The sequence below is a fragment of the Lipomyces oligophaga genome (genome assembly GCF_038497815.1).
Source record: "Lipomyces oligophaga strain CBS 7107 unplaced genomic scaffold V1516scaffold_5, whole genome shotgun sequence".
In the NCBI taxonomy this organism is placed as follows: domain Eukaryota; kingdom Fungi; phylum Ascomycota; class Lipomycetes; order Lipomycetales; family Lipomycetaceae; genus Lipomyces; species [Lipomyces] oligophaga.
In genome coordinates, this window is record NW_027117789.1 from 1,101,711 (window position 1) to 1,125,761 (window position 24,051).

Genomic DNA, 24,051 nt, shown 5'->3' on the forward strand with positions numbered 1-24,051 from the left:
ATCTGTTCTTCGAGCTATGTCTATATTTCCAGCGACATTAAAATCAGTACACTAGATGCCTGCAAGGATAAAACGGCCTGCGGCGTGCAAACAACGTAGCAGTTGCCACGGCAACTTACTGCGAAATAAACATAATCACATGACAAGGGTCTTGGACGCGGGGCAGACGCGTTGAAACAGGTTGGAGCTCCCTTGAGGGATGAGCTGGACAAACTTATCCATTTTCGGATTAAGCATCAGGAAACTTCTTGCAGTTCTCAAGATCTTCTACTTCGCGTAAATCTCCTTTTGAAAAATGAGTTTTGACTGTTACTAAGCTAGGTTCTCCTATACAGCTGTTACTTGCGGAGGGGGCACCTGGACAAGGGGAATGCGCCCCTTCTAGCGCCGCAGATCAGCGCAAACGCGGAATTGTACAACCTTTAAAGTCTTAAACACATAACAATTACGATTTAGATCCTGAAGCGTCGTGCGTTGTGAAATCGCGCGAAACTGTGAACGCGCGCCCCGTCGCCATTCCCAGCGTAAGTTCTCCTGGTCTTTGTTACAAATTCATTCCACTTCCTTGAGATCGTCGCTGAAAAGTGATTTTTTTTGTTAATCTGCGGAAATTTTGGCAATATCGTTACCGTGTTGCGATCTAGTTGTGATAATAGTACTTTGACGAATCGGCCGACTGACCAGATATCAATTTGTTCGCTCATGATAATCTCGTTTTCATACTCCCACTCATAACGGACTATCTTACATTGAGATGGCTCAACTGGCTACGGAGGAACCCACTAGGATTTCCATCAGTGCTTTCTCTCCGGAGATTCCCATAGAACAGCCTCCAGTGCATACTGAGATGTCACCCGAGCAGCTTCCATCCACTGATTCTGAATCAGAGCCATCGTCGCACAGCTCGTCTACCGCCCATTCTTCGCTTTCAGACTGCTCGAGCCTCCCTGCATCACTACCACATACTGATATCGATATTGATCCGGATTCATATGATGCAGATCTTATTCCTGTCACTGTAGTTGATACTCGGCAGCCTCTTGAACTTCTTATATCTGCAAGCAAATCGCATCCAGATCAAGCAATTCTTACCTCAGGGAGCGGTGCACAAAGCAAGGAGCACAAACCTAATAGACAATCAGTGGACTGGAGCTTACTCGAAGAATCCGAAGCAGTACAGATGCGTAATACGGCAGACGATGATATAAACATATCTTTTCTTCTTGCCAGACTTGAGAGGGCAAATTCAAGATTCGATAAAGGCCGAAAAAGTTCACGGTTATCAAACTTTCCTGGCCGTCGATCTCTGTTGGTTTCTGTTGAGCAATTGGACAAATTAATTGAGGCTGCGGATTTTCCTGCTATGCACACTTCCAAATCAACCTCGCCTATCGTTACTGATCTCCAATTTTGGGCTGCTTTGATCACAGATTATCCTCGAACGACCGCTAAGTTGCCATGCCTTCTTTCCAAAAAGGTTCTTACTCATTGGAATTTTCTTAGATATATTCTTACTTATTTATTTCTAGATCAAAGAAGGTGTTCCCCCATCGCTTCGCGGAGTAGTATGGCAAAGCATGTCTGGAGCAGCAGACCCTACTTTGCAATCATTATTCAATACCCTCATAGCAGAGTCATCCCCGTACGACAAGGTGATTTTGCGGGACCTGCACAGAACATTTCCAGAAGTACCAATGTTCCGTGAACGGGGAGGCCACGGTCAACAAATGCTGGGCCAGGTTCTCCGCGCTTTTTCTCTCTACGATATGCAAGTTGGCTATTGCCAGGGCCTCGCTTTCATTGTAGGACCTCTTCTTATGCACATGGACGAGCGGTCAGCCTTCTGTGTCCTTGTACGACTTATGGATGAGTATGATTTGCGAACAATGTTCACTGCTGATATGGGAGGGCTACATTTACGTATATTCCAATTTACGAATCTGTTAGAGAAAACATTTCCACAGATCTCAAAGCACTTGGCTGATTTGGGAGTGCAGTCAATTTATGCTACACAGTGGTTTTTATCATTTTTCGCAGTCACCTGTCCACTTAATATTTTACTTCGTATATATGATGTTTTATTTGCCGAAGGAGCGATTGAAACTTTGATACGCGTTTCTCTTTCTCTTATGAAGGATAATGAAGAGCAATTACTTCAGCTAAACGAGGAAGACGAGGTGATGTCTTTTTTTCTTGGACGCAACTTGTGGAAAATATATGAAGACAATGAAGATAGACTGATTGTAAATGCAATGTCATTGACCTCAGTCGCAACGAAGGAAGTTTTGTCTGAACTTGAGAGACAATATTATGCGCAAACGACTGCAGCTCGATTTTCTACATCAGGCGTGTCTCAAACGTCTAACGCTGAGGATAATTCACCCACAAGATTAGCAAATCAAACTTCCGAACTTCATCAAGTGGCATCTCGCTTCATCGGCCGGATTTGGAATAGCTATAGTTCACCGCAAACAACCTCTATAGGTTCTGTTGCTTCAGGTTTGACTTCCAATGGAGCTCGGCTACGACGGACTAATTCTCGGTCTTCGATTGCTTCTACATCAAACTCTATCGATGGAGATGAAAATTCTGGAGCGCAATTCTTCAAAAGTGGAAGTGGTCAAAATAGTGAAACTGCGAGTCTGGTTCGCCAAGCATCCAATACTGTAGATCTACACCAGCAAATCGAAGATCTTGTTGTTGCTCTTGGATCTTTGCAGAGGCAAAATGCATCGTTGAGTGAACAGTTCCAAGCAGAAAAAGAACAGCGAATCGAAGACAGGTCGAGGTTTGTCGATTTTTTGACTCAGACACCGGCAATGCTAGATGGCACGGAAAGTCAAAATGCACTCAGCCTAGTTAATATGTCTAATACTCTTCGTGAAGAGCTAATGGTGGACAAAAACACCTCCGCGCATATCTATGCATATGATAATATGGTCAAGCAAGTCGAAATCGCTAGAGAAGAAGCTGATTTTGAAAGAGAGAGAGTTCAATTTTTGAAGCGTGATCTTGATTCCAAGTGTGTTGAAGTACGTGATATGAAGGACCGTCTTTTCGAAGTCCGGAATCGTTGCCAAGAATTGCAAAATGAGCGATCAAAGTTAGAGAGAACATTGTATGAAGTTCGTCAACGACAGAATGTTGCTGCTGTTGTTCCACCAACTTTCGCTGAAAGCGCTGAAGAGTTTGAGTACTACGATCCGACTTCACCAGAATCAGTGGTGGCACCTCCGCTTCCGCCGCCAGTTCCACCAGCTCGTGCGTCCAGCGCTGGCCTTCGTGAGCTACGACTTGCACGCCATAATCAAGGAGCCAGGTCTTTATCTGTTTCTTTTGGCAAACGTAGCAGTTCTCTTTTTGCTTCAGATGATGTTGCTGTGGCTTTGCAGGTCGAAGCTTTGGCTGTCCAACAGGAAGAGCAAATGAAAAATTCATTACTCTCGCCTAGCCTTGTTCCTAGAAGTGCATCCATGCCTCAGACTTCAGATAGCTTGCACATTGAACGGCGTCGACAAATATCTAGCGGATGTGAGTCTTGCGAGTCTTTGCGGCAAGAGCTTGTTAAGGCAAAAACATCTGAAGCAGTAGCTCGATCTGAATGCGATGAAATGCGGAATAAACTGGAGAAGCTTAAACGTTCTATGATTGTTGATACATCTGACCTTGCAGAATACGCTAAAAATTCGACACGAGAACGCCCTCCTGTCGTTCCACCGCCGCGAGTTACGTCACGTCGACTGAGCAATTCAGGTCGATTTCAGCATGCACCTTCCGCAAGCGAACACACCGCTAATCCAGCAGGCTGGTCAAAAAAATTTGGCTGGGCAAGATAAAAATTTTTTATACAGGCTATGATTTTTACTGGGCGATTCCTGACTTTGAATTTTTGGTTTTGCTATTAATAGAATTGTCTGCCGGTTATGTTTTGTTCGTGGATGTAGGTTGGGTCCAGTCGTAAAGGTAATATGAATATTCCTCATCGGTTAGAAATCTATCGCGCTCAATTTCTCCCGGAATACGAAATGTAGCTGCGGAAGACGTTCCAGTCGATCGTGAACGTAATGAAGTGGATTTTGCAGTTCGACGCAGATTATAGTCACGCTCGGCAGTGATATATAAGCTAGCGCCTACCCAAGAACCCAGTGAATCAATTAAAGACATGCTAACAGAGTCTTCTGGTCTAAATATCGGTATAGAGCTTCTGGAGTTCGTTGGCTCTGAAGATGGCAGCGCAGATTTCAGAGAATCTAGAATGCTCAGACGTAGGCCAGGGATAGCCGCTGCCGCTCCGGTGACTACGATTCGTCCGGATAACCTAGCGCGAGCATCAGGACCAAGCCGACGCATTGAAGATAAAATTAACTCTGGAAGGGGTATAGAATCAAAGTCATCAAATCCATCCTGTGCCCGAGCAAAAAAACATGAAAATACAGGTTGATAGCGAGTCATTAGGGACGAAACATAATGCGTGACCCCGTCTAATACAGCTGTAAATGCACTGTCCGCTGGAATCGGGGAGGAGAGTGGTGTCATGAATAGAGATGAGGACACAAAGTCATCTACAGCCTGCACAGATACTTTGTCGGAGATAGCTTCTTGCAGCGCCTTATGAACTAATGAATGTAGGTAAGATGAGCCTCTCTGTGTCGATACAATACCAGGAATCAAAGGCTTATGATAAAGTATGGGCGTCACTGTGGTCTCATGCCAGCCAATGTCCACAACCAACGCAGAATTTGAACCAGCAGCGATCGTGGTTGCCAGAGGAGACAAAAAAAAAGTTGCTGAAATAGCCTAGAGTACGTAAGAGAGAAATCAAAGAAATTAGCATGCCTAATGTTTGTTTACCTGGAAGTTATTGAATAGGACAAAGGCTATGGCACGCTTGATTACGAGAGACATTCGGGGATTTTCGAGAATGACCACTTTTCGTGTTCGTCCATCAAGAAGAAGGCACCTAAATTTATCACTATCATGCTTTTCTGTAAGAAATGATTTGACACACCTGTAATAAATTTCTTGTAATAAAACAAATAAATGGTCTCTGATCTTCAACTCCGCCTGGCTATCTGTCAGATCTAGCGGCCATATCACGGAAGTCTTGATGCGGCCACGAGGATCCTTTGCTAGTGGTAAATCAACAAGAGGTGAAGAATGCCCAGCAATTCCAGCTCTGATGCCTCGTGCACCAATATCAAGAATCACAGGAGGATCTGTGTTTTGCTGTCTTGTAGCAGGTGATAGCAAAACAGGAGATGAAGAAGCTGCTGAGGTCAATGATGAATTCACTGGAGAAGTATAGGAACCTAGCATAGTTCATCTCTTGTTCAGTTATCCATTTAGTCGCTCAGTATTCGCAATAATTAGGCCCGTCAGAGCTATTTTACACCTTTTTAGTCAGTGCTACGACCAAAGACAGGAACTGGCTTACATGAGGCAGTAGAAAAGACGCGTTCTGTAGTCGAACGGCGCGCCGCTCTAAGACAGTCGCCCATCGCGTAAACAATACGACTGGGAAGCATCCAGTACACATGAACGGGAACTGCTATTAGAGTTGACTAGCTGCCTAGTATTGCTGTTGATATTACATTCCGTGTGATTGCGGAAGGTTTCAGCTTTTTGCAGATTGCTATGGATGATACGCCTACCCAGCCTTCAACGGCACCAGAAGTCAAGATTGCAGAATCAATTAGCACAGCAGCAGATCCAACTCTTCTCTGCACACTCACATGCTTAACCAAAAATGCTCAAAGCATGGACTTGCGAATGATAGAGGAGCCGGCTAGTGAAGTCGAAGTATCGGAGGATCTCAAGCGAAAGGACGAAGAACACGCTATAAGATTTAAGCAAGAGTGGATCTTTGGTCGACATAATACTTGTGATGGGCAGCTAGGAAACGTTAAAAGAGTCTCCAATAGACATTTCAGAATATGGACGGTAAGTATCTAGCAGTCTGTGATACTTGTCTTGTTTTACTGATTGGCTCTAAGCGAGGTCCTGTTCAAGACCATCCTAATGACCCTCCAATTGTGTTGATTGAGGATCTATCTACGAACGGAACGTTTCTTAACCAACAGCGATTACCGAAAGGTAGATCATGTGTTCTTACACATGGAGACGAAATAGGAGTAGCTATGGGTGTTCCTACGGACGAAATTCGGTTTCTGTTCAGAATGGGTTCCGCTTATTTGAATATGAACTCTAGACGTTCCGGAACTTCGACTGCAATTGGAGGAGAAGAAGGAATCCATGGAAAATACGACATTGGAGAGATATTAGGAAAGGGTGCCTTTGCAGCTGTCTTCAAAGCAATAGATCGGACATCGGGTGAAATATTCGCTGTTAAGAGAATTCCTCGGAAACGCATTATGGCAGGACTCACCGTTGCGAGAGAAATTTCGATTTTACAGTCGCTCGATCATAAGAACATTGTTCGCCTACAAGATTACTATGAAGACAAGTCAACGATTAGCTTGGTCATGGACTATGCTGCCGGCGGAGATTTAATGGACTATATCGAGCTGTATGGTGCTCTAACGGAAGACTTGACCAGAGTGATTGTTAAGCAGACGCTGCAGGCGCTGGCCTACGTACATAGTTTAGGAATTTCACATCGAGACATCAAACCAGATAATATTATGCTTGTTCGAGCTGGCAAGCAGACGCCGGAGCTGGTCGAGATCAAGGTTGCGGACTTTGGTCTAGCGAAGATTGCAGATTCAGGAACTGTTCTAAAAACATTTTGCGGAACATTGGCCTATTTAGCACCAGAAGTCATTCGAACTCGGGAATCTGCAAAAGCAGCTCGCTTATCTCAGCAGCCACGAGATAAACAGTCGTATTCTAGTGCGGTAGATATGTGGAGCTTGGGATGTGTTATATATGTTCTTCTAACTACTTATTTGCCCTTTCCTGCAAGTACACAAGGAGGTTTATGTACAGAAATCATGACTGGGAAGTATAATACTGATTTACTGAAGCATTCCTCGCTATCTTCTGACGCATGTGACTTTATTCGGGCTTTGATTGAAGTGGATCCTAGCCTTCGACCTACTGCAAAATCAGCTATGCTGCTGAGGTGGTTAATGCCTATAAATGAGGGACTTAGTCAGCTGGTTCATAATCCCGTAGCTCAATCTTTGGAAGATTTTACATCTGCCGCGAATATCCCTAATGAGATCCAGAAAGCGACGGCGGATCTATCATTAGAACAGCCTCTTTATACAGGAGCAATACTTGTCCAGTCAGGTAGTCAACTGCCAATGACATCTATGATTATAGAGAGTGACGAAAAAGACGAATCTTCACTGGCAGTTGCCCACGAATATCATGATGGGGTTCGCGACTTCATTCCTAGTCAGCAGCCAGCTTCGGATTTGAACAATGGAAATGATGAAGAGGATGGTGATGATAGTATAGTTCCGGAGGCAGAAGTTCCACCATCTATGTGGATGCTTTTGCGGACAATGGAGGAAAGCATTCCTTACAAGGATCAAGTGATTACAGCAGAGATATCTTGGTTTGGAAGAGCGCCGAACTGTGATATAGAATTGAATGACATTCGAGCGTCGAAGATTCATTGCTGTATTTTGCATTACAAGGTTAATGATACCAAAGGCTCGACTACTAGTTATAGTCCGAATGCAGATGCAAAGTATCGCATGCTGCTATGCGACTTTTCTCTGAACGGCTGCAGTGTCAACGGAAGGAGGATTGGTCAGGGAAATGAGGTTGAGCTTGAAAATGGTGATGTCATTGACATGTTCCGAGAGACAAACAAAAATGAGAAGTTAACCTTTCAAGTCGAACTGCGCCGTCCGAAGCAGTATCTTCACCCGCGTCGCCCTAACGGGAAAATAACTACGAAGAAGTCGAGAATCAAAATAGCGGACAAAGACGGAAAATTAAAAGATTTTACTAATTGGCCGTCAGGAAAAGAAATCGACGTTTTGTCCAAGAAGCGACAACGGGAAGAGGCTGATGAAGGGCCCACCAGTAACAGTGATCAGTCTGGATCCAGTCATAGTCTACACTCACGCGCTGTACACGCCCGCTAGAATTCTAAAACGTGAAGCTTACCGAAATCATTTCCTTTGTATTTCGCTATTTTGTTTTATTCTCTGAAGCATTGTAAGGTTGGTTTTATATATGATAATACAGATTTCCTCTGTTAGAGCACTGTAGAATATTGCTTCAGCAAGCGTGGAAACCCCAGCAACGTAGTGTATTGGCACGTGACTAGTTGCACTCATAGACAGCTGTGGCGGCGAACAGACAGAGTCGAATAGTGTTGAGGTTTTATCTCAATCTATATAAATCTACCGTCTTATTTGTCGCTGAACCGTCGAATATTAACGTCCGATCTTGCGAAGTCACAAAATGGAAGAGCTAGGTATTATAACAGAGAGTAAGATCGCTCCGAAAAAGGCGCTCGTCACCGACATTGCGGTGTCAACTTCGCCGGCTACAAAGCCTATGATCATGTCGATAGATCCTTACAGTCGACTTAAAAAGCTGGAGCGTGATCTGGAATACATCAATCTTCAGGAAGAGTACATTAAGGATGAACAGCGCAATCTCAAGCGAGAGCTTATGCGCGCGCAGGAAGAAGTAAAGCGAATCCAGTCTGTTCCGCTAGTCATTGGTCAGTTTCTGGAGCCGATTGATACGCATACTGGTATTGTTGGTTCGACGACCGGATCAAACTATGTTGTTCGCATTCTATCCACCCTTGACCGCGAGCTGTTGAAACCATCTAGCAGTGTTGCTCTTCATCGACATTCCAACTCGCTCGTGGACATTCTACCGCCCGAGGCTGATTCATCGATTGCTATGCTCGGTGCTGACGAGAAACCGGATGTTTCTTACGCAGATGTTGGCGGTCTGGACATGCAGAAGCAAGAAATTAGAGAAGCTGTTGAGCTTCCATTGACACATTTTGAACTGTATAAGCAGATTGGTATTGATCCGCCTCGTGGCGTTCTACTCTATGGTCCTCCTGGTACTGGTAAGACAATGCTTGTGAAGGCAGTCGCAAACAGTACCACGGCATCTTTCATCCGAGTGGTCGGGTCTGAATTTGTTCAAAAATATCTCGGCGAAGGTCCTCGAATGGTTCGTGATGTTTTTCGACTTGCCCGAGAAAACTCGCCCGCTATTATTTTCATTGATGAGATCGACGCAATTGCAACCAAGCGATTTGATGCGCAGACCGGCGCAGATCGTGAAGTTCAGCGCATTCTGCTTGAACTGCTGAATCAGATGGATGGATTTGACCAGTCCAGTAACGTAAAGGTTATCATGGCTACCAACCGAGCTGATACACTTGATCCAGCCTTGCTGAGACCCGGGAGACTTGATCGTAAGATTGAGTTCCCCTCTTTAAGAGATCGAAGAGAACGAAGATTGATTTTTTCGACCATTGCTGCCAAGATGTCACTTGCTCCTGAAGTTGACTTAGATTCACTGATCGTGCGGAATGATCCTCTTTCAGGTGCCATTATCGCTGCTATCATGCAGGAAGCTGGACTACGGGCAGTTCGCAAGAATCGATATGTTGTGTTAAACTCTGATTTAGAGGAGGCCTATAATTCTCAAGTTAAGACATCTAGCGATGTAGATAAGTTTGAATTCTACAAATGAATAGACAATTAAGTGGCATCATGCCTTCTGACTTGTTTTGATATGTACAATGATGTAGCGAGGATAAAGAGTCTGTCTTTGAGTTAGGAGATAAGGAAATTTTCTAAATGCATAATGAGATTCATATTAAACGTAGTAGAAAGCCTAGAAGCTTTGTAAAGGAAAACAAATTAGTTTGAGTGGTAAAAGATGATGATGTCAGAACAGGCAAAGCATTATAATACATTAGAAAGACCATTATACTCTTGTTTCACAACGCGCATAAACAAATCAGGATTTTTCACGTCGACTATCGTGCTCAGTAGAGTAAGAGAATGCTCAAAGTCAAGTGAGAGAACTGTAGCGGAAAAGACATCGACGATAGCCAAAGCAGTGGCATGAAGAATATTAAAAGTAGCAGCGACAGAGGAGTCACCATTAGGAGGACCCAGAAAGAATACATCCCAAATGCGAAGTTGCATAGGAAACTGTAAGGCATAATGAAAAAGAGTAAGATACCACTTGGTGGCAAACAGCATTGGATCAATACCCAAATTCAAGATTTTGCGACCAGCCGGACGAGCCTCGAGAGCAGTCTTGAAGACTTCAAAGGCGTCGAACAAACCTCCAAAACCAGGCGCATAAAGGATGTCGAAATGTCGCACAGAAAAAAGGCGGCACATCATTATATATGCTGTTCGTTCGTCATAATAGCAAAGTAGAGTCGCAGCTAAAGGTGCCATACCTTGTACGTAACCAACATCCTCTCGAGTTAAAGAGAATGCATGGAGCACTCTGAATAGGAGCCTCTGTCCGCCACTATATCTAGCGGAAAACAGTACATGGCCTGCAATTGTTCGGGGAACATCCAAGTCGATCTGGTTATCTGCAGAAGAGTCGGTAGTAAGAAGCTCGTCGTAGCGACTGAGTAGTTGTTCGTCCGTGACAAAGTTTTTCTCCTTTCTAGCGGAATAAGTAATTGAAGAATACCAAGCAGCTGATCTCCAGGCGTCGGGAATTCCTTTGTAGGTGCGTGATATGAGAGTGTTATCGATCTGGAAGGAGTAAACAGTGGATCCAGGTGAGGTCGACTCAGCTTTAGCCATTGCTTGCCATTTTGCCTGGCGACGCGTTTCGCGCTCTACGGAAAGGGGCCGCGAAGGCGTTAACGCAGATGGAGCTCGAACGACAACATCTGTCGGATGCGCAACACGACGCAACAGAGGAGTTCGTTTGGTATCTGAAGTAAGATTGTACGAATGCTGATTTTTTTTGCTCTTGATGAAGCCATACCGATCAACAGTGCTCGGATCCACACCATTCCCGTCTGCAGCAGTGTTCGGTGAAGCTGAGTTGTACTTCTCTAATAACGTCTTCGCAATGCTGGTCGACAAAAACAATTGAGACGCACGCGATTTGCTAGAAGCCTTCTTATCAACTGTATCGTCAACTGCGTTTGCGGTCTTTGAGTTATGGTTAATTGAATGCTGCTGATGATCTCCGCTAACCCTCGCGGGAACTTGTTCCCCAGCCTTCTGGCCAGGGTGCACAGTTGCGGAGGCGCCCATAAGAGCGCAATTGAAAACAAACAGAACACTAGATTCTCGTACGACCAAAAAATTTTCTAATATCTTCACCAAGATCGTCCGGAATCTAGATATCCGCCGCCAAAAATTTCCACGAGTAAGAACAGTCTCAGCCCGCCAGCCAGTTTCTTGCTTCCTACGCGCGTTTGAATCTTGGGTCTTGGATCACCTCGCCGCATTCACGTGATCACTATTATGTCTTCGTATCACGTGATTATGATACAAGACACTTTGATCTGTGATCAGCCCCGCAAACAATCGTGAGGCGTCGCAAGCTCGGAGACGTTGACGATTGTGCTCGGTCGGATACGAAGCAGTCGCTCGGAGAAGAAGCAAATGTGCGCCTAAGTACGACTAGAAAACGCTGATCTGCGCGAGAAAACTGCAAGAGGCTGCAAGAGGACTATATAGAGTAGCTTTCAGTGCAGACATCTATTGAATTTGTAGATTCCAGTGCTATTTGGCTAGTAAGGAATCACCAAAAAAAAGAATCAAGCAACCAAAGACGAGAACAGACAATAAAGACAAGCTGTCGAACTGTCGTCAACCTCCTTTACTACTCTCTTCTATAACTAATGTCAGTTCCTCGTCGAGCAAGCGCCTCAACAGGCAAGGCACCACCTTTGACCCGTGCGCGTTCTCGAATTTCTAGTGTCTCATCAAGCTCAGCTCCTTCACCCGTTGATTGGCAACAAACACCTGCAGAGTCCTCGTCGGCGATTCCGACTGCTGAGTCGTATACAAGACGACCCTCATTTCGACGGGTAAACACAGCTGGTGCAATTTCACGAAGACCTTCCACTGCGCTCACTCCTGTTGCTACAGGCCTCTCTGTCAAAGATCTCTATGGAGATATCCCAGAGGATCTTATTCAGCTTGAACGTCTCAAGACATACGAGACCGTTCTGACTCTCTATCCTGATCTGACTAAGGATGAAGGTGAACTTTCCACGCCAGCTGATGGCAGCAGTCTTCTTGCTGTTGATCCAGAACTCGTCACCTGGGAAGGTGCCGATGATCCAGCCAATCCTCGAAATTGGCCCCGGGCGAAGAAATGGAGAGCTACCATTGCTGTCTCTCTCTACACATTTCTCGGTCCGTTCTCCTCATCCATCCTTTCACCTGCTTTATCGTCAATTGCCCTGCAATTTAATATCACAAATACTACTCTTGCTTCTCTTATAGTTTCGATCTTTGTATTGGCCTGGGCAATCATGCCTCTTGTTCTTGCTCCGCTGTCTGAGCTGTACGGTCGCCGCATTGTACTAACTGTTGCCATTTTTTTCTTATTCGTCTTTAATCTTGCTTGCGCGTTGTCTCAGTCTTTATCACAGATCCTCATATTCCGTTTTTTGGCCGGCTGTGGTGGTGCAGGGCCTCTCGCAATTGGAGCTGGTTGTGTTGCCGATATCTGGAATGACAATGAACGCACTGCAGCCATTGGTTTGTTTTCAGTCGGTCCGACTTTAGGTCCTATTGTTGCACCTGTTATCTCTGGCTTTATTAGTCAATATCTATCATGGCGCTGGGTCTTTTGGATCTTGACTATCGTCACTGGCGTTGTCTGGATGATTGGACTCATTATGATCAAAGAAACGTATGCTCCGATTCTCTTGGAGCGGAAGGCGGCCATTTTACGTAAGGAGTCGGGAAATCGTTCTCTTCATACTGTTTTTGCGATTACGGGTGAGTCACTGTCAGATAGGATTCTTACGTCAATTACTCGACCAATTACTATGCTGTTTACAAACCCAATCGTCTTTGGTCTTGGACTTTATATGGCTTTTACATATGGGTTCCTCTATCTGTTGTTAGTCACGTTTACTTCAGTGTTTCGAACTGAATACCACTACAGCATCAGTATTTGCGGACTTTTGTATATCGGTCCAGGAATAGGTTTTATTATTGGGCTCTTGACTGTTACTCCTACTTCGCAGCGCATTTATCGCAAACTTGTGGAACGAAACAATAACGTGTCGAAACCGGAGTTTCGTCTTCCAGCTGTGGCCATTGGTGCCGTTTGTATGCCCATTGGTTTGATTTGGTATGGCTGGTCGGCGGAAAAGAAATTGTTTTGGATTATGCCTCTTATTGGGGCTGGACTATTTGGCATAGCATTGATTTCCGTGTTCCAATGTATCCAATCATATTTGATTGACATGAACCCAAAATACGCTGCGTCTTCTACTGCTGCAGCGACAACTTTTCGTTCATTATTTGGATTTGCAATGCCATTGTTTGCAAGCCAAATGTATACTGCTATGGGCTATGGCTGGGGAAATACAATGCTGGCCTTCTGTGCTATCGGAATTGGCACAGTATTCCCCCTGGTGGTATATTACAAAGGAGAGTCTATTCGGGCCTGGAACGATAAGCGTATGGACGAGCGTAAAGAACGTCACGATGCACGGAAGAAAGCTAAGCTTCGTCGAAAACTTGACAAGGAGACGAACGAACAGGAGAAAAAGATTCTAAGGGAAAATGGAGAAGCAGCAATCGAATTACGTAGATTAGATTCAACCGCACATCCAGAGCTGGTGGATCCGTTCAGACGCCCTGATACTGCATCACATTCTGTCATTCCTGAAGAGTCTAGTGAGGATTCAGTTTCGATCACAAAGTCAGTTGGTGACACTCCACGCTCTAGCAGCGACACTTTGAATTGATATTAGCTGGAAACAACTGACTGATTTGGCTGCCAATCTACTACTACTAGTACAGGTTGTATGATTACTAGTCTACTTATAATAATCTATAACCATATCTAAAAGTTCCCCATACTGCGGCTCACTTGTTTTTTACTCCAAGATCTAGTCAAATTTATTACCTGATGATGCGTTCGTCTCCGCTAATTCCTGCTCAGCTTGTAAAATATCCTCTTGGGAATACTCGTCTCCGCGGATGACTTTTCCGAACGATTCGAAGTTTGGATCAGTATCCACTGGTTCAAGTTCATCTTTCAAGGCTAATCTGATCTGTTCTATTGAAGAGGGATAAACGCCATGTTCGTCATAATATTCCGCAAATGCAATCCTTAGCTTGCCGATATTTTTTCGTGCTTCTCGTTCTTCGATTGGCCATGGTCGAGGAAACATGCCGTAGTCCCCAGGCGCAAGGCGACATAGTTCTGATATCCAATCACAGAAGTCGGCATCTTCCAACGGCGCTGCCAGATCATGGAATTGATAAGAATCCCCGACAGCCTTGAATCGCCTCGATACGAAGTTCTCCATAATGGGAGTCGGAGGAAGCTTCAATCTGCCGGACCACACACGAGCTATGTAACAGGCTTGGGCTTGGGATACTCTAAAGGGTAGTACGAATCTAGGAGTACCAAGAATGACAATAGTAGGGTCAGGAATATATATGAAATGTAGATAGAGATGGTGAACATAAATTCCATTGGTTATGAGAGGCTTGTCTGTTTTGTTTAAGTCACTCATAAACGGTAGACTTCTTAGGTAGCCTGTAGCGTAGATAACTGCATCGACGTCGTCAAGCACAGTTCCTCCAGCGACCAGAATCGATCCGTCCGGCCTAAACTCCTCAATAACTCCGACATCAATAATTTCGCCATACGGACGTCCAGGAGCAGTCGACTCGCTTCGTGCTGATTTGTATACTTTTTTGCCTGTTACATGTACCAGTTGATTTGCAATATCAGTTCCGCTGGCCGCGTTCCCAACTACTAGTACAATCTTGTCTTTAAACTCATCCGCACGTCTGAATGTTTTGGCGTGGGTAATGCGACCGGGAAATTGTGTATTAAACTCCTTCATGCCTTTCACTTCAGGAGTAAATGGAATGTTGAAATACCCAGGTGCTACTGCTATAGCGTCGAAAGTTTCCGTTTCGATTGGTCCCGGAGCTGTTCCCTCGTACTTTTGAAACGAGACGACCCATTCTCCGTCCCTCTTGTGAACGTCGACGACATTCGTATTAAACTCAATCAGATCTTCAATGTCTTTTGCGTATGATACTATGTAATCAACGACGTCGGATCGATGAATGAAAAATGGTCGGTCTTCTTTGGGAGATAGAGGCGTATACATCATGAGGTATCCCGGAACGTTGGTAATCTAGCGCGGGTCAAAACTGCCTCACTTGTAAGCATATAATTATTCCATACCAAAGAATCATAGGCAGGAGAGGGCCAAAACGGTTTCTCTTCATGGTCTTTCAGGCTCGGCTGGAACGACTTGTGAGGATTTGTAGATGGTACCTGAATTTCCGCATCGACATCGCTGCTATAATTCCAAAGACCACCGACATAGCCATTGCGTTCAAACACTTTGATTTCGGTAAAACTTTTCTCTTCTAAAAATGCCTTTGCAGCTATTATACCGCTTGCACCAGCGCCTAGAAGTGTTTTGCAGTTAATACACATGTTTCCAGCATTTACATGCGTTCGGATTTAAATATAACATACCAATGACGGCTACTCGCTTAATTGCACCGAATGTCATAATGCAGTTAGAGAATAAACTTTTCTGAGAACAAAACAAGGCAGCAGTAGACAGTTTAGTGGATAGAGGAATATATAAAAGCAGACCACCGGATATCGCCAGGTATATTATACTTTAGGCTACAATTCCCTTGCGTGCTCTTTTGGCCATAGTTCGAATGAGAGGATGACTCGTCGAATTTCGTTGATATCGCGTGCACGACGCCTCAACCACCGAAGCTTCTGCCCAGTCCCAGATTCCTTTGATTGGCCATCGCCTTTATTGTTTCTACTCTGATTTTATAGGCTTGTCACTAGCAATTGTAATACATAGTTGTCTGATCTACGGCGCGGTCTATCATTCTGGTAGTCGCTTTTTGAATGCTTGCAATCAAACCCCGAAATATCAACCTCCTTGGCTCGTGCACTGTCTTCATAATGGGCCCGAGAGTTGCTCAGACAAGAGACAACAAGGAAGCGAGAAACTGTAAGAAAGTTTCAACAGAGACGAATGTATTTTAAGTTAACAGAGGACCTACCAACCCGATAGAATTTGTATATTTTGGTACATTGGTCTGTTGATGTCTGTATGTGATTTATTTCACTATTTAAAGTCAGTTCGTCCTGATTAGCTTTCTCATGCATCTTATCTGCTTATCGATCCGCCGCCAACAGCCTTCTAGATCGCCAGGCTTGCCGAATCTTCGTATGCGTTTTCGACTTTCCTCTGTAACTAATTTTATTTTCTTATCATATATCCGATAGAATGTAGTACTTTTGAGGTCTCAACCTGAATTCGGTTTATATATCACCTAAGTTTACTATCATGATTCTAGCGTGGGTTGTTTTGTGGAATAGAAGTTATTGCTACCTTATCAATATCATCTTGTTCCATCAATCCAAGCTTTCCTTGGTTCTAAAGAATTACCTCACTAGTTCTGTGGGTCTTCATCACCGCCAGTCGCAAAGGGTCTTCTGTTTTCAAGGCTAGTATTGGATGATAGAATAGCGAACTATACAGAAAGCATATGTTTATCGATGCCTCTCTGTGCTAGACTTTTCGACCTTTCTTCGTACTTAACGTTAGTGTACTACGGAAGTTGATCATTCTTTCAGGCCACCCTGATAGATCCCTTAGTATATCAAGCAATTGTAACTCTAGTTGGAATTATATTGGAAGCCTAAATTATTGTTCAAGGCTGCCGATCACAGTATTCTAAACTACTATGACAATTATAATGTGACTCCATGTCAACACAGAGTAAGCTCAGCGCAAATAAAACTCGTATTTGTTCAAAAACAGAACCAATAGAATGGAAAGAACCTCGTGATCAATGAATGCTCCAGCAAAATTCAGGAGTAATATCATGTAATGCGATTATATAGCAAGCAAAAATTGAGAATTCTATGGAAAAAAAAATAGTAATTGGAGCTGGTCTTACGCGGGATCGAACCGCGGATCCTGGCGTTATTAGCACCATGCCTTAACCAACTGGGCCATAAGACCAATTACGAATTGAAGCAATTTTAGAATCTACATAATCTTCAGTGAATTTGTTTCAGTAAAATGTTGTTTACAGAATAAATATTTTTTTGTGACGCAATGATAATACCTCAGAACATTTATTTTCTCGAACTTTCAAAATACATCAAAAACTTTGGAATGATGCTTGTAAAACTAAGGGAAACTGTCTTTGGTGGTTGTCAAAGAGCCAGCAAAATCATATTGTCTTGGAAGACTAGTTTTATTGAAAAGATCGATCTTGGGCTCGGTTGGCATTCTACTCTCATGAAGTAAAATAATTGAGAAATCTTCAAATTCTCATGCGAGTAATCTTTAGTTTCATATGAACGTTGCTAAAGGTACCTAGACCAAAGGGGGCGATTGGTGGATAAGATATTGACGCGCAGTCAGCCACATATGAATAAAATAGTTGATGAAAAGTGAAACAAATAGTCGCTAGATTAGAGGACAATAAGTTACGAATTAATGAGAAATGATATTTCCAAGTTCCTAGTCGAAAACATGTTATTGCATTATATATAGCTGCACTCAATGGTACCACTATATGAAACCATCGCGATTAAGATAGATAAAGAAATACATTCATTTATAAATCGACCACCTCAGAGATATCGATTCGTGGCATTACACCATACAATATTTCAGTTATCGACCCATATCTATCCTTTTGTATAATTCCAAGTCTCCTTAGAGAGTGCAGGACGCGTCAAAGTGATTGTATACGCGCCGCGGTGAAGTATTTCAGGTTTAGGGTCATAGTTACGGTAGCGTCTAAGCATTGTTTGTTTACATTTATTTACTCTTTAGTTACACAGTTTTAGAATCTTTCACGCAGAAACTGATTTATACATAAAATTTGCGGCTATTTTTACAAAAACTTGTACGAGGTTAGTTTATATTATCTTGGTTTCTTTATAATTTTATATTATAGATCACCGGATTTATCGCCGAACTGTATTAACAAAGGATCGTTAGTCAATATCGAGCGAAATGTCGTCGAAGTCTGTATGTTACCCATATGCCTAGATATAATTTAGTAAGCATTTTGCTAATGAACTAGGCATCCACAAAAGCTTATCAAAATGCATTTGCACTTTTTGACAAGCGCGGAACTGGAAAGGTCTCCCTCCAGGCTCTTGGAGATCTGTTACGGGCCTGTGGTCAGAATCCCACGTTAGCTGAGATTGAGGAACTTGAAGAATCGGTTGGCGGAGATTGTAAGTACGAGATATCAGATGTCTCCGTCTATAATCTGAATTAAAATTTTATTGTCGCAATTTTTTAAACTGACGTTTGATAGTTGACTTTGATACTTTCTTGCAAGTCCTTAACAGACCAGATGGATTCCGTGCTCCTGGAGAGCCAGAAGATTACGTCAGAGGATTCCAAGTTTTCGATAAGGATAAATCTGGCTTCATTGGTGTTGGCGAATTGCGTTACAGTAAGTTAGATTGTTGCACATACAAATGACTATTTTTAATATAAATGTAGTTCTCACATCACTCGGAGAGAAGCTCTCTAATGACGAAGTTGACGAGCTTCTCAAAAGCGTTAATGTTACCAAAGATGGTAACGTAAACTACACAGGTATGATTATCACACTTTGAATTTACTTATGAGACAGCTCCAACATTAATTTGAACAGATTTCGTGCGTATGATCCTTGCTAATTAGCAATTTCATACAAGTAGCCTCAAACACGGAAGCTATCTTGGTGACTTTTGGAATGTTTACCATGTTGTAATAGGTATTAAATGGTTTATGTATCGGTTTGTTTTCGTTGTTTAATACACGAGTATAATGTTAAAGCCTCTAGACAACAGTGACGTAGTAGAGAATCGGAGAAATCTCTGAGACAAAAATAAGATATACGCGGAAGCAGTCTACAACATACTAGGCATAATTCTTATCCAACTCTATTAAACCAACTAGTGTTATGAGATTAGCTAGAATCAGATCAGAAGAATTTTGGATGACGATCCTCAGGTTGCCAATTCCAGAAAGTATAGGTCTATTCAACAAATTCGATTCAATGAGCAGCAGGTTTGGGCTCTTCGGCGTCAAGCGACTTAAGGAAAGTCCTAACTCAAAGTTAGTACTCCATCACTACCCGTTAACAAAAACATACTTAACAAAGTCCTCTTCCTCAGGGCTGGAAGCATTGATCGGGGGGAGTGTGGTAGCCTCCTCAGGCTTCTTGCCAGAAGTTGCAGCAACCGCAACAAAAGCTCCTAATGAAAGAGTAGCAATAGCAAGCTGTCAGTCAATAAGTGTTAGATAGCATATCCATTAGAGAAACAATGTCATGTCATAATGATCAATGGAAAGGGTGAGTCCGAGCGACAGACATTGCACTTGCAATTGATCTACATTCAAACTCGTATACGCTGGCACTCAAGCAAAATGACACAATCAGATAAAACATACCTGATGAGGCTTGAATGCACGACCTGCTATGTGGTAAATCTGTCCAGCCATTGTATCTATATAATCTGAAATGAATCTAAATGGATGACGATCATTAGTACAAACCAAAGGAAATAGCAGAATAAATGCCCCTCCAATTAATCAATGAAGATAACATCACTCTGATGTAATAGCAGCTTACCCAATTAAAAGCAACAAAATGGATTGTCGATGAGAAGAAAAACCTGTTTTAGAACACTTGGTTCGAGTAGAATGTCGATTGCACCCGTAGACTGCCGGCTCACTGCTGCTGCACTGTGGTTGGTCCAAACTTGTCCGATGTTAGGTTATATCACATGACTATAGGCATGACTTAATGAGACTTATTTTCCTAGCCTTCTGGAAGCCGCTTCTCATTTAGCACTGTCCAACCTGGATAGTGAAATTAGCTCGATCTATTGATTCTAGGTGCGAATGCCAGTAAAGGTCATTGACAAACACACGCTTAGCTCGTGGATGCTTTCGGCTCCACAGAGTTCAGCTACACGGCCTTCTTCGTTTGCCATTGTAGATGTTCGCGATGATGACTTCATAGGCGTAGGTTCAGATGCGCGTCTTTCCAGGTCTAATCTCTAACATGCTTCTGTTTAGGGCCATATTGTGAGCGCACTGCACCACCCATCTTCTTCTTTTGCCTCTAATCTACCATACCTCCAGAAAGAAGTTGAGCAGCATCCAGCTGTGATATTCCACTGTGCTTTATCGCAGCAACGTGGGCCTACTGCTGCTGCAATGTATACTCGTTATCTAGAAATGACAGGCGACTTACAAAATTCGGAGAAACCGCAACAAGAAATCTATGTTCTGAAGGGGGGATTCACCGAGTGGCAGCAAGATTTTGGAGATGATGAACGACTGACGGCTGATTATGACCCTACAATATGGCGATAACCTCTAGTTACATTCCTTTGATCAATTTACCATCCTAACTGTTGATTTGCAGAGAGAATGGCCAAACCCAATGTACAGTTATATTTCCAGTCAACTAAATAGAACTCCATAATACACTAAAATCTAATAGATCTTTTCCTGTCGATACCTTTAAAACCTCCCGACTATCAAGCTCCTACCTATGCATAAATTTTTATCCTCCAAAGCACGCTTCTACAATTTCTCACATTATATGCTCGATGATATCCGAGATACTACCAACCAAGCAAATAATACTACTAGCACACACATTACTTTATGTGAGCGCATCCAATTTCGATTTGCCTCATCGCCAGACTCCTTCCCACCTTCGCCCGCATTTGAACCGTTCGCTGTAACTGCACCATCAGTGCTTCTAGCCGTGCCATTAGGGCCATTCGAAAATTCGTTAGACCCGTCTAATGAAGTACAATTTTGACCGCGAGAAGTCACTCTTTGATTAGCAATCTTTGCAGCAGCTAGTTTCTTCTGTGCAGCGACTTCTGCTAAATTCTTCTCTACAAGGTCGGGGAACTGCTCTGCAAATCGAGGACTATGAAGTGCATTCCATTCTTTAGACATCTCTGCAAGCCTCCGCCTTTCTGGAGCTGGGGTATTTAGTCCGCCAGTCGTAAGCTCGTCGGAAGTCATGAAACTTAATAAGCCGACTAAAATTGTGCTGACGGACCACGATGTGGTCCAAGTATCCGGATGAAAATCCGACATCGATAAACAGAGGCGAGTATTAGTTTGAAATCTACCTGAAGGTGTAATCATCCTTATTGAAGGCGGTCGGAAAGGAAAATCGCTCGGAAAGGTCAATGTTCCGTGATACTGTCCTCCTTCGTATGGCGTCTCTGGAGGTCCCGTAATAACGTAATGCCATCTAGAAATGCATTAATGTCGATCTACAAATATCATTAAAACGATCCAATAAACTTACATCAATATATTCTTCTCGCTGGGATGCGCAACAATATATGGCGGTGGACTCTCCTCTATTTGCTTATAATCTCTCACTAGCTGTAGAACATGTCAGAATCTGTCTGGCAATAATACAAATCAGCATACTCTTTTATGGGCCGCTCGAGTTGCCATTTTATGAAAAGCAACTGCTCGATAACAAATAAGAACCGTCCAGTACAGTTAAAACAAGCTCAAAAGAAAAGATCGTAGGGCTTTGAATTTTTAAGATAAAAGTATTCCATTCAAACATTAGTGAGGTCGCACACCCTTGAGCTCCTTCTATCTTACACTCGCTTCAGCCTAACCCTGCACGTGCTTGGCCAAAGTCAACCAGAACAGACTGCAGATTGGAAGAGAATCTTTCCGAAGGCACTCTACGGCAATTAATTATATATCTGAATGCAACACTATTCAGTACAAGTACAATATTGATAATCACAAACTTAATTTACAATACAGAAAAGGCTACATTTATTCAGTAATCCCCTGATTATTTTTTGGGGCCTACTACGATCGAACTGGCTGCAGTCTCAACTTCTTCTTTGTCTTCTGCTTCTGAGACATGGCATTCTTGTTTGACTTCTTCGTCGAAGCTTTCGTTCGAAGGAGCTCCCCAAAGTTTATCCATATCTTCGATCGACACACCTTTTGTTTCTGGTAACGAAACTGAGACCCAAATTAAGAGGGCCAGTGTACATCCAGCAAACAAGAAGAAGGTGCCATAGCGGATTTTCGCAAGTAACACCGGCGTGAACAAGCCAATCAGGAAATTAGACGCCCAATTAGCAGCAACGGCTACACCCATAGCCTGAGATCGGACACCAAGTGGGAAGATTTCGGATGGATAAATCCAGCTGATGCATCCAGCCGAATAGGCGAAATTCACAACGAATAGCCAGACAAAGATCACGGTCGTCCATCCAGCAGCTGGATTGCTCGCCCATTTACTTTCATAATAGGCGTACAAGCTTGCAATGACCAAGTGACAGATGGTCATTCCCGTGGCACCAATAATGAGTACCGGTCTACGACCGAATCTATCCACTGCAGAAATAGCGAATAATGTAGACAACACATTGACAATACCAATCATTGCTGTAACTAACAAAGATACAGAAGTGTTCCCTAATTTAAGGGATAAAAATAGTTGAGGCGCATAGGAGACGATGGCGTTGATGCCACTCAACTGCTGAAATACCTGTAGTCCACAAGCGACAATTACTCGCCTAAGTAGATGTCGCTGAGTGAACATTTCTCGGTACAGCTTGATGCTACGTTGAAAGTGTGTCTTAGCGTTTGGGAATTTCTTTAACATCATTTCCTCCTCTGCCACAGCACTTGCTTTGATTTGGGAATATTCGTTGTTTGCCTCGCTACCATCAATATACCAGTTTCTCAATCTTGCTATAGTATCAAGAGCTTCTCTAGAACGGCGGACTTTGATCAACCAACGAGGCGAGAACTACAGAATATATTAGTGCTAATGTCCTCGATTCTAAAAACAATGACTTACTGGCATAAACCACACACTTCCAGTTAACAAAACCAAGCAAGGAAGAGCGCGAATCAGAAGAGGCATGCGCCAAGCTGCTTCCAGTAATGTGGATTGGTCATTATGAACATACTGTACTCCGTAATTGATCCAGAAAGCGGTCATAATACCAATCGCGATTGCCAACTGATGGAGACCAAGAGCTGAGCCGCGGATATTCAACGGTGCGATTTCTCCAATCCAGAGAGGAACCGCCATACTGAGTTGACCAATACTGAAGCCACTCAGAATTCGGCCGATAAGAAGCATGACTAAAGGCCGTTAGGAGCTGTCTGGGATCAATTTACACCTGACCTACTCTCGTTCAGGGCAACTCCTTGAAGAGTGGTTCCAATCAAGTAGATTACGCAGGCAATGCTAATACTGTATCGACGAGATATTTTATCTGCAATGGGGCTATTGACAAATGCTCCAATGAGAGCGCCAATTTGTAAAACGGATACAGCCCATCCCTGGAGTTGGGTGCTGCCAGCGATGCGAGGAAATTGATGCTGAAAGCCGTGTAAAACCAAGACTCCTGAAAATACAGCTTGGTCATAGCCAAACAGAAAACTACCTATGCTGGCAAATATCGCCCATCCAAGAATAATGCGAGATTTAAAGAGTCCCCGAAATCCTCCTGGATAATTTGGTTCACATTCAGGAATCCCTCCTGGTGGTGGTCTAGGAATACTTTCAGGGTCAATCCGGTCTGGTAACTTCATTCTGATAACCCTGAACGAAATGGAACAAATGGAACAAATGGAACGAGAATATTGCAATCATGAATATGGAATGGAAGAACAGAGAAATGACCACTCTCTAATTTAAGTAGATTATAATATTATGATTCAGTCTGAAAGCTGTTTAGTGATCTCCTAATTTGGACAAGTCCATTAAAGAGCCCGCGGCGTCCCACTAGAATGGTATCAAAACATGAGCGCGTGTGAGCCGCACTCTCGAGAGTCATTCACTGGAACACGCGTTGGCAGATCGAGAT

The 24,051-nt window shown here is 43.4% G+C and overlaps 12 protein-coding genes and 1 non-coding gene across 13 annotated transcripts; 6 read left to right on the plus strand and 7 right to left on the minus strand.

The window, feature by feature from the left end:
- The first annotated feature begins 497 nt into the window (after window positions 1-497).
- V1516DRAFT_712774 (rab-GTPase-TBC domain-containing protein) lies at window positions 498-4,072 on the plus strand. Its single transcript, XM_066924294.1, has 2 exons — window positions 498-1,477; window positions 1,530-4,072. The coding sequence occupies exons 1-2, from the start codon at window positions 755-757 to the stop codon at window positions 3,834-3,836; spliced, it is 3,030 nt and encodes a 1,009-aa protein (XP_066776975.1). The 5' UTR covers window positions 498-754; the 3' UTR covers window positions 3,837-4,072.
- On the minus strand, window positions 3,856-5,631 carry V1516DRAFT_677531 (uncharacterized protein). Its single transcript, XM_066922599.1, has 4 exons — window positions 5,435-5,631; window positions 5,009-5,381; window positions 4,852-4,960; window positions 3,856-4,797 (listed from the first exon to the last, which is right to left on the minus strand). Exons 2-4 carry the CDS (start codon window positions 5,314-5,316, stop codon window positions 3,922-3,924), a joined length of 1,293 nt encoding a protein of 430 aa, XP_066776976.1. The 5' UTR covers window positions 5,317-5,381; window positions 5,435-5,631; the 3' UTR covers window positions 3,856-3,921.
- Window positions 5,432-8,289, plus strand: V1516DRAFT_435184 (kinase-like domain-containing protein). The gene is made up of 2 exons (XM_066919031.1): window positions 5,432-5,940; window positions 5,994-8,289. The coding sequence occupies exons 1-2, from the start codon at window positions 5,635-5,637 to the stop codon at window positions 8,058-8,060; spliced, it is 2,373 nt and encodes a 790-aa protein (XP_066776977.1). The 5' UTR covers window positions 5,432-5,634; the 3' UTR covers window positions 8,061-8,289.
- A 14-nt stretch (window positions 8,290-8,303) lies between these two features.
- V1516DRAFT_677535 (P-loop containing nucleoside triphosphate hydrolase protein) lies at window positions 8,304-9,771 on the plus strand. Its single transcript, XM_066922600.1, has one exon. It carries the CDS (start codon window positions 8,383-8,385, stop codon window positions 9,643-9,645), a length of 1,263 nt encoding a protein of 420 aa, XP_066776978.1. The 5' UTR covers window positions 8,304-8,382; the 3' UTR covers window positions 9,646-9,771.
- Window positions 9,720-11,308, minus strand: V1516DRAFT_677536 (rab-GTPase-TBC domain-containing protein). The gene has a single exon (XM_066922601.1). It carries the CDS (start codon window positions 11,190-11,192, stop codon window positions 9,861-9,863), a length of 1,332 nt encoding a protein of 443 aa, XP_066776979.1. The 5' UTR covers window positions 11,193-11,308; the 3' UTR covers window positions 9,720-9,860.
- Window positions 11,309-11,494: 186 nt separating this feature from the next.
- V1516DRAFT_436001 (major facilitator superfamily domain-containing protein) lies at window positions 11,495-13,948 on the plus strand. The gene is made up of 2 exons (XM_066919034.1): window positions 11,495-11,819; window positions 11,880-13,948. Exons 1-2 carry the CDS (start codon window positions 11,786-11,788, stop codon window positions 13,874-13,876), a joined length of 2,031 nt encoding a protein of 676 aa, XP_066776980.1. The 5' UTR covers window positions 11,495-11,785; the 3' UTR covers window positions 13,877-13,948.
- Window positions 13,949-16,078, minus strand: V1516DRAFT_435993 (uncharacterized protein). Its single transcript, XM_066919033.1, has 3 exons — window positions 15,640-16,078; window positions 15,340-15,569; window positions 13,949-15,289 (listed from the first exon to the last, which is right to left on the minus strand). The coding sequence occupies exons 1-3, from the start codon at window positions 15,674-15,676 to the stop codon at window positions 14,021-14,023; spliced, it is 1,536 nt and encodes a 511-aa protein (XP_066776981.1). The 5' UTR covers window positions 15,677-16,078; the 3' UTR covers window positions 13,949-14,020.
- A 1,009-nt stretch (window positions 16,079-17,087) lies between these two features.
- Window positions 17,088-17,161, minus strand: V1516DRAFT_t51. Its single transcript has one exon. It is a non-coding gene; the product is annotated as a tRNA-Ile (tRNA).
- An 833-nt stretch (window positions 17,162-17,994) lies between these two features.
- Window positions 17,995-18,994, plus strand: V1516DRAFT_677548 (uncharacterized protein). The gene is made up of 6 exons (XM_066922602.1): window positions 17,995-18,066; window positions 18,155-18,184; window positions 18,240-18,396; window positions 18,480-18,620; window positions 18,671-18,766; window positions 18,825-18,994. Exons 2-6 carry the CDS (start codon window positions 18,170-18,172, stop codon window positions 18,851-18,853), a joined length of 438 nt encoding a protein of 145 aa, XP_066776982.1. The 5' UTR covers window positions 17,995-18,066; window positions 18,155-18,169; the 3' UTR covers window positions 18,854-18,994.
- V1516DRAFT_677553 (uncharacterized protein) lies at window positions 18,936-19,800 on the minus strand. The gene is made up of 3 exons (XM_066922603.1): window positions 19,607-19,800; window positions 19,308-19,435; window positions 18,936-19,260 (listed from the first exon to the last, which is right to left on the minus strand). Exons 1-3 carry the CDS (start codon window positions 19,655-19,657, stop codon window positions 19,209-19,211), a joined length of 231 nt encoding a protein of 76 aa, XP_066776983.1. The 5' UTR covers window positions 19,658-19,800; the 3' UTR covers window positions 18,936-19,208.
- A 162-nt stretch (window positions 19,801-19,962) lies between these two features.
- Window positions 19,963-20,667, plus strand: V1516DRAFT_677560 (Rhodanese-like domain-containing protein). Its single transcript, XM_066922604.1, has 2 exons — window positions 19,963-20,182; window positions 20,237-20,667. Exons 1-2 carry the CDS (start codon window positions 20,060-20,062, stop codon window positions 20,534-20,536), a joined length of 423 nt encoding a protein of 140 aa, XP_066776984.1. The 5' UTR covers window positions 19,963-20,059; the 3' UTR covers window positions 20,537-20,667.
- On the minus strand, window positions 20,558-21,758 carry V1516DRAFT_691958 (ubiquitin-conjugating enzyme/RWD-like protein). Its single transcript, XM_066923868.1, has 3 exons — window positions 21,626-21,758; window positions 21,498-21,577; window positions 20,558-21,440 (listed from the first exon to the last, which is right to left on the minus strand). The coding sequence occupies exons 1-3, from the start codon at window positions 21,650-21,652 to the stop codon at window positions 20,765-20,767; spliced, it is 783 nt and encodes a 260-aa protein (XP_066776985.1). The 5' UTR covers window positions 21,653-21,758; the 3' UTR covers window positions 20,558-20,764.
- A 230-nt stretch (window positions 21,759-21,988) lies between these two features.
- On the minus strand, window positions 21,989-23,921 carry V1516DRAFT_677565 (general substrate transporter). Its single transcript, XM_066922605.1, has 3 exons — window positions 23,371-23,921; window positions 23,034-23,323; window positions 21,989-22,982 (listed from the first exon to the last, which is right to left on the minus strand). Exons 1-3 carry the CDS (start codon window positions 23,774-23,776, stop codon window positions 22,011-22,013), a joined length of 1,668 nt encoding a protein of 555 aa, XP_066776986.1. The 5' UTR covers window positions 23,777-23,921; the 3' UTR covers window positions 21,989-22,010.
- Window positions 23,922-24,051: the final 130 nt, after the last annotated feature.

Excerpts from the sequence above, each read along its gene's own strand:
- V1516DRAFT_712774 (XM_066924294.1), top strand. The coding sequence starts at position 755 with ATGGCTCAACTGGCTACGGAGGAACCCACTAGGATTTCCATCAGTGCT. Across the intron at positions 1,478-1,529 it reads CATGCCTTCTTTCCAAAAAG|ATCAAAGAAGGTGTTCCCCC; the intron begins GTTCTTACTCAT and ends ATTTATTTCTAG.
- V1516DRAFT_677531 (XM_066922599.1), bottom strand. The coding sequence starts at position 5,316 with ATGCTAGGTTCCTATACTTCTCCAGTGAATTCATCATTGACCTCAGCA. Across the intron at positions 4,961-5,008 it reads TTACAAGAAATTTATTACAG|GTGCCTTCTTCTTGATGGAC; the intron begins GTGTGTCAAATC and ends TGATAAATTTAG. Across the intron at positions 4,798-4,851 it reads TCCTATTCAATAACTTCCAG|GCTATTTCAGCAACTTTTTT; the intron begins GTAAACAAACAT and ends TACGTACTCTAG.
- V1516DRAFT_435184 (XM_066919031.1), top strand. The coding sequence starts at position 5,635 with ATGGATGATACGCCTACCCAGCCTTCAACGGCACCAGAAGTCAAGATT. Across the intron at positions 5,941-5,993 it reads GACATTTCAGAATATGGACG|CGAGGTCCTGTTCAAGACCA; the intron begins GTAAGTATCTAG and ends ATTGGCTCTAAG.
- V1516DRAFT_677535 (XM_066922600.1), top strand. The coding sequence starts at position 8,383 with ATGGAAGAGCTAGGTATTATAACAGAGAGTAAGATCGCTCCGAAAAAG.
- V1516DRAFT_677536 (XM_066922601.1), bottom strand. The coding sequence starts at position 11,192 with ATGGGCGCCTCCGCAACTGTGCACCCTGGCCAGAAGGCTGGGGAACAA.
- V1516DRAFT_436001 (XM_066919034.1), top strand. The coding sequence starts at position 11,786 with ATGTCAGTTCCTCGTCGAGCAAGCGCCTCAACAG. Across the intron at positions 11,820-11,879 it reads TCGAGCAAGCGCCTCAACAG|CTCCTTCACCCGTTGATTGG; the intron begins GCAAGGCACCAC and ends CATCAAGCTCAG.
- V1516DRAFT_435993 (XM_066919033.1), bottom strand. The coding sequence starts at position 15,676 with ATGACATTCGGTGCAATTAAGCGAGTAGCCGTCATTG. Across the intron at positions 15,570-15,639 it reads TAAGCGAGTAGCCGTCATTG|GCGCTGGTGCAAGCGGTATA; the intron begins GTATGTTATATT and ends AAACACTTCTAG. Across the intron at positions 15,290-15,339 it reads CTCCTGCCTATGATTCTTTG|ATTACCAACGTTCCGGGATA; the intron begins GTATGGAATAAT and ends GACCCGCGCTAG.
- V1516DRAFT_677548 (XM_066922602.1), top strand. Across the intron at positions 18,621-18,670 it reads TGTTGGCGAATTGCGTTACA|TTCTCACATCACTCGGAGAG; the intron begins GTAAGTTAGATT and ends ATATAAATGTAG. Across the intron at positions 18,767-18,824 it reads TGGTAACGTAAACTACACAG|ATTTCGTGCGTATGATCCTT; the intron begins GTATGATTATCA and ends TAATTTGAACAG.
- V1516DRAFT_677553 (XM_066922603.1), bottom strand. The coding sequence starts at position 19,657 with ATGGCTGGACAGATTTACCACATAGCAGGTCGTGCATTCAAGCCTCAT. Across the intron at positions 19,436-19,606 it reads GTGCATTCAAGCCTCATCAG|CTTGCTATTGCTACTCTTTC; the intron begins GTATGTTTTATC and ends ATTGACTGACAG. Across the intron at positions 19,261-19,307 it reads GAGGAAGAGGACTTTGTTAA|GACTTTCCTTAAGTCGCTTG; the intron begins GTATGTTTTTGT and ends ACTTTGAGTTAG.
- V1516DRAFT_677560 (XM_066922604.1), top strand. The coding sequence starts at position 20,060 with ATGCCAGTAAAGGTCATTGACAAACACACGCTTAGCTCGTGGATGCTT. Across the intron at positions 20,183-20,236 it reads GCGATGATGACTTCATAGGC|GGCCATATTGTGAGCGCACT; the intron begins GTAGGTTCAGAT and ends GCTTCTGTTTAG.
- V1516DRAFT_691958 (XM_066923868.1), bottom strand. The coding sequence starts at position 21,652 with ATGGCAACTCGAGCGGCCCATAAAAGA. Across the intron at positions 21,578-21,625 it reads CTCGAGCGGCCCATAAAAGA|CTAGTGAGAGATTATAAGCA; the intron begins GTATGCTGATTT and ends CATGTTCTACAG. Across the intron at positions 21,441-21,497 it reads AGCGAGAAGAATATATTGAT|ATGGCATTACGTTATTACGG; the intron begins GTAAGTTTATTG and ends ATGCATTTCTAG.
- V1516DRAFT_677565 (XM_066922605.1), bottom strand. The coding sequence starts at position 23,776 with ATGAAGTTACCAGACCGGATTGACCCTGAAAGTATTCCTAGACCACCA. Across the intron at positions 23,324-23,370 it reads AGGAGTTGCCCTGAACGAGA|TCATGCTTCTTATCGGCCGA; the intron begins GTAGGTCAGGTG and ends AACGGCCTTTAG. Across the intron at positions 22,983-23,033 it reads GAAGTGTGTGGTTTATGCCA|TTCTCGCCTCGTTGGTTGAT; the intron begins GTAAGTCATTGT and ends TATATTCTGTAG.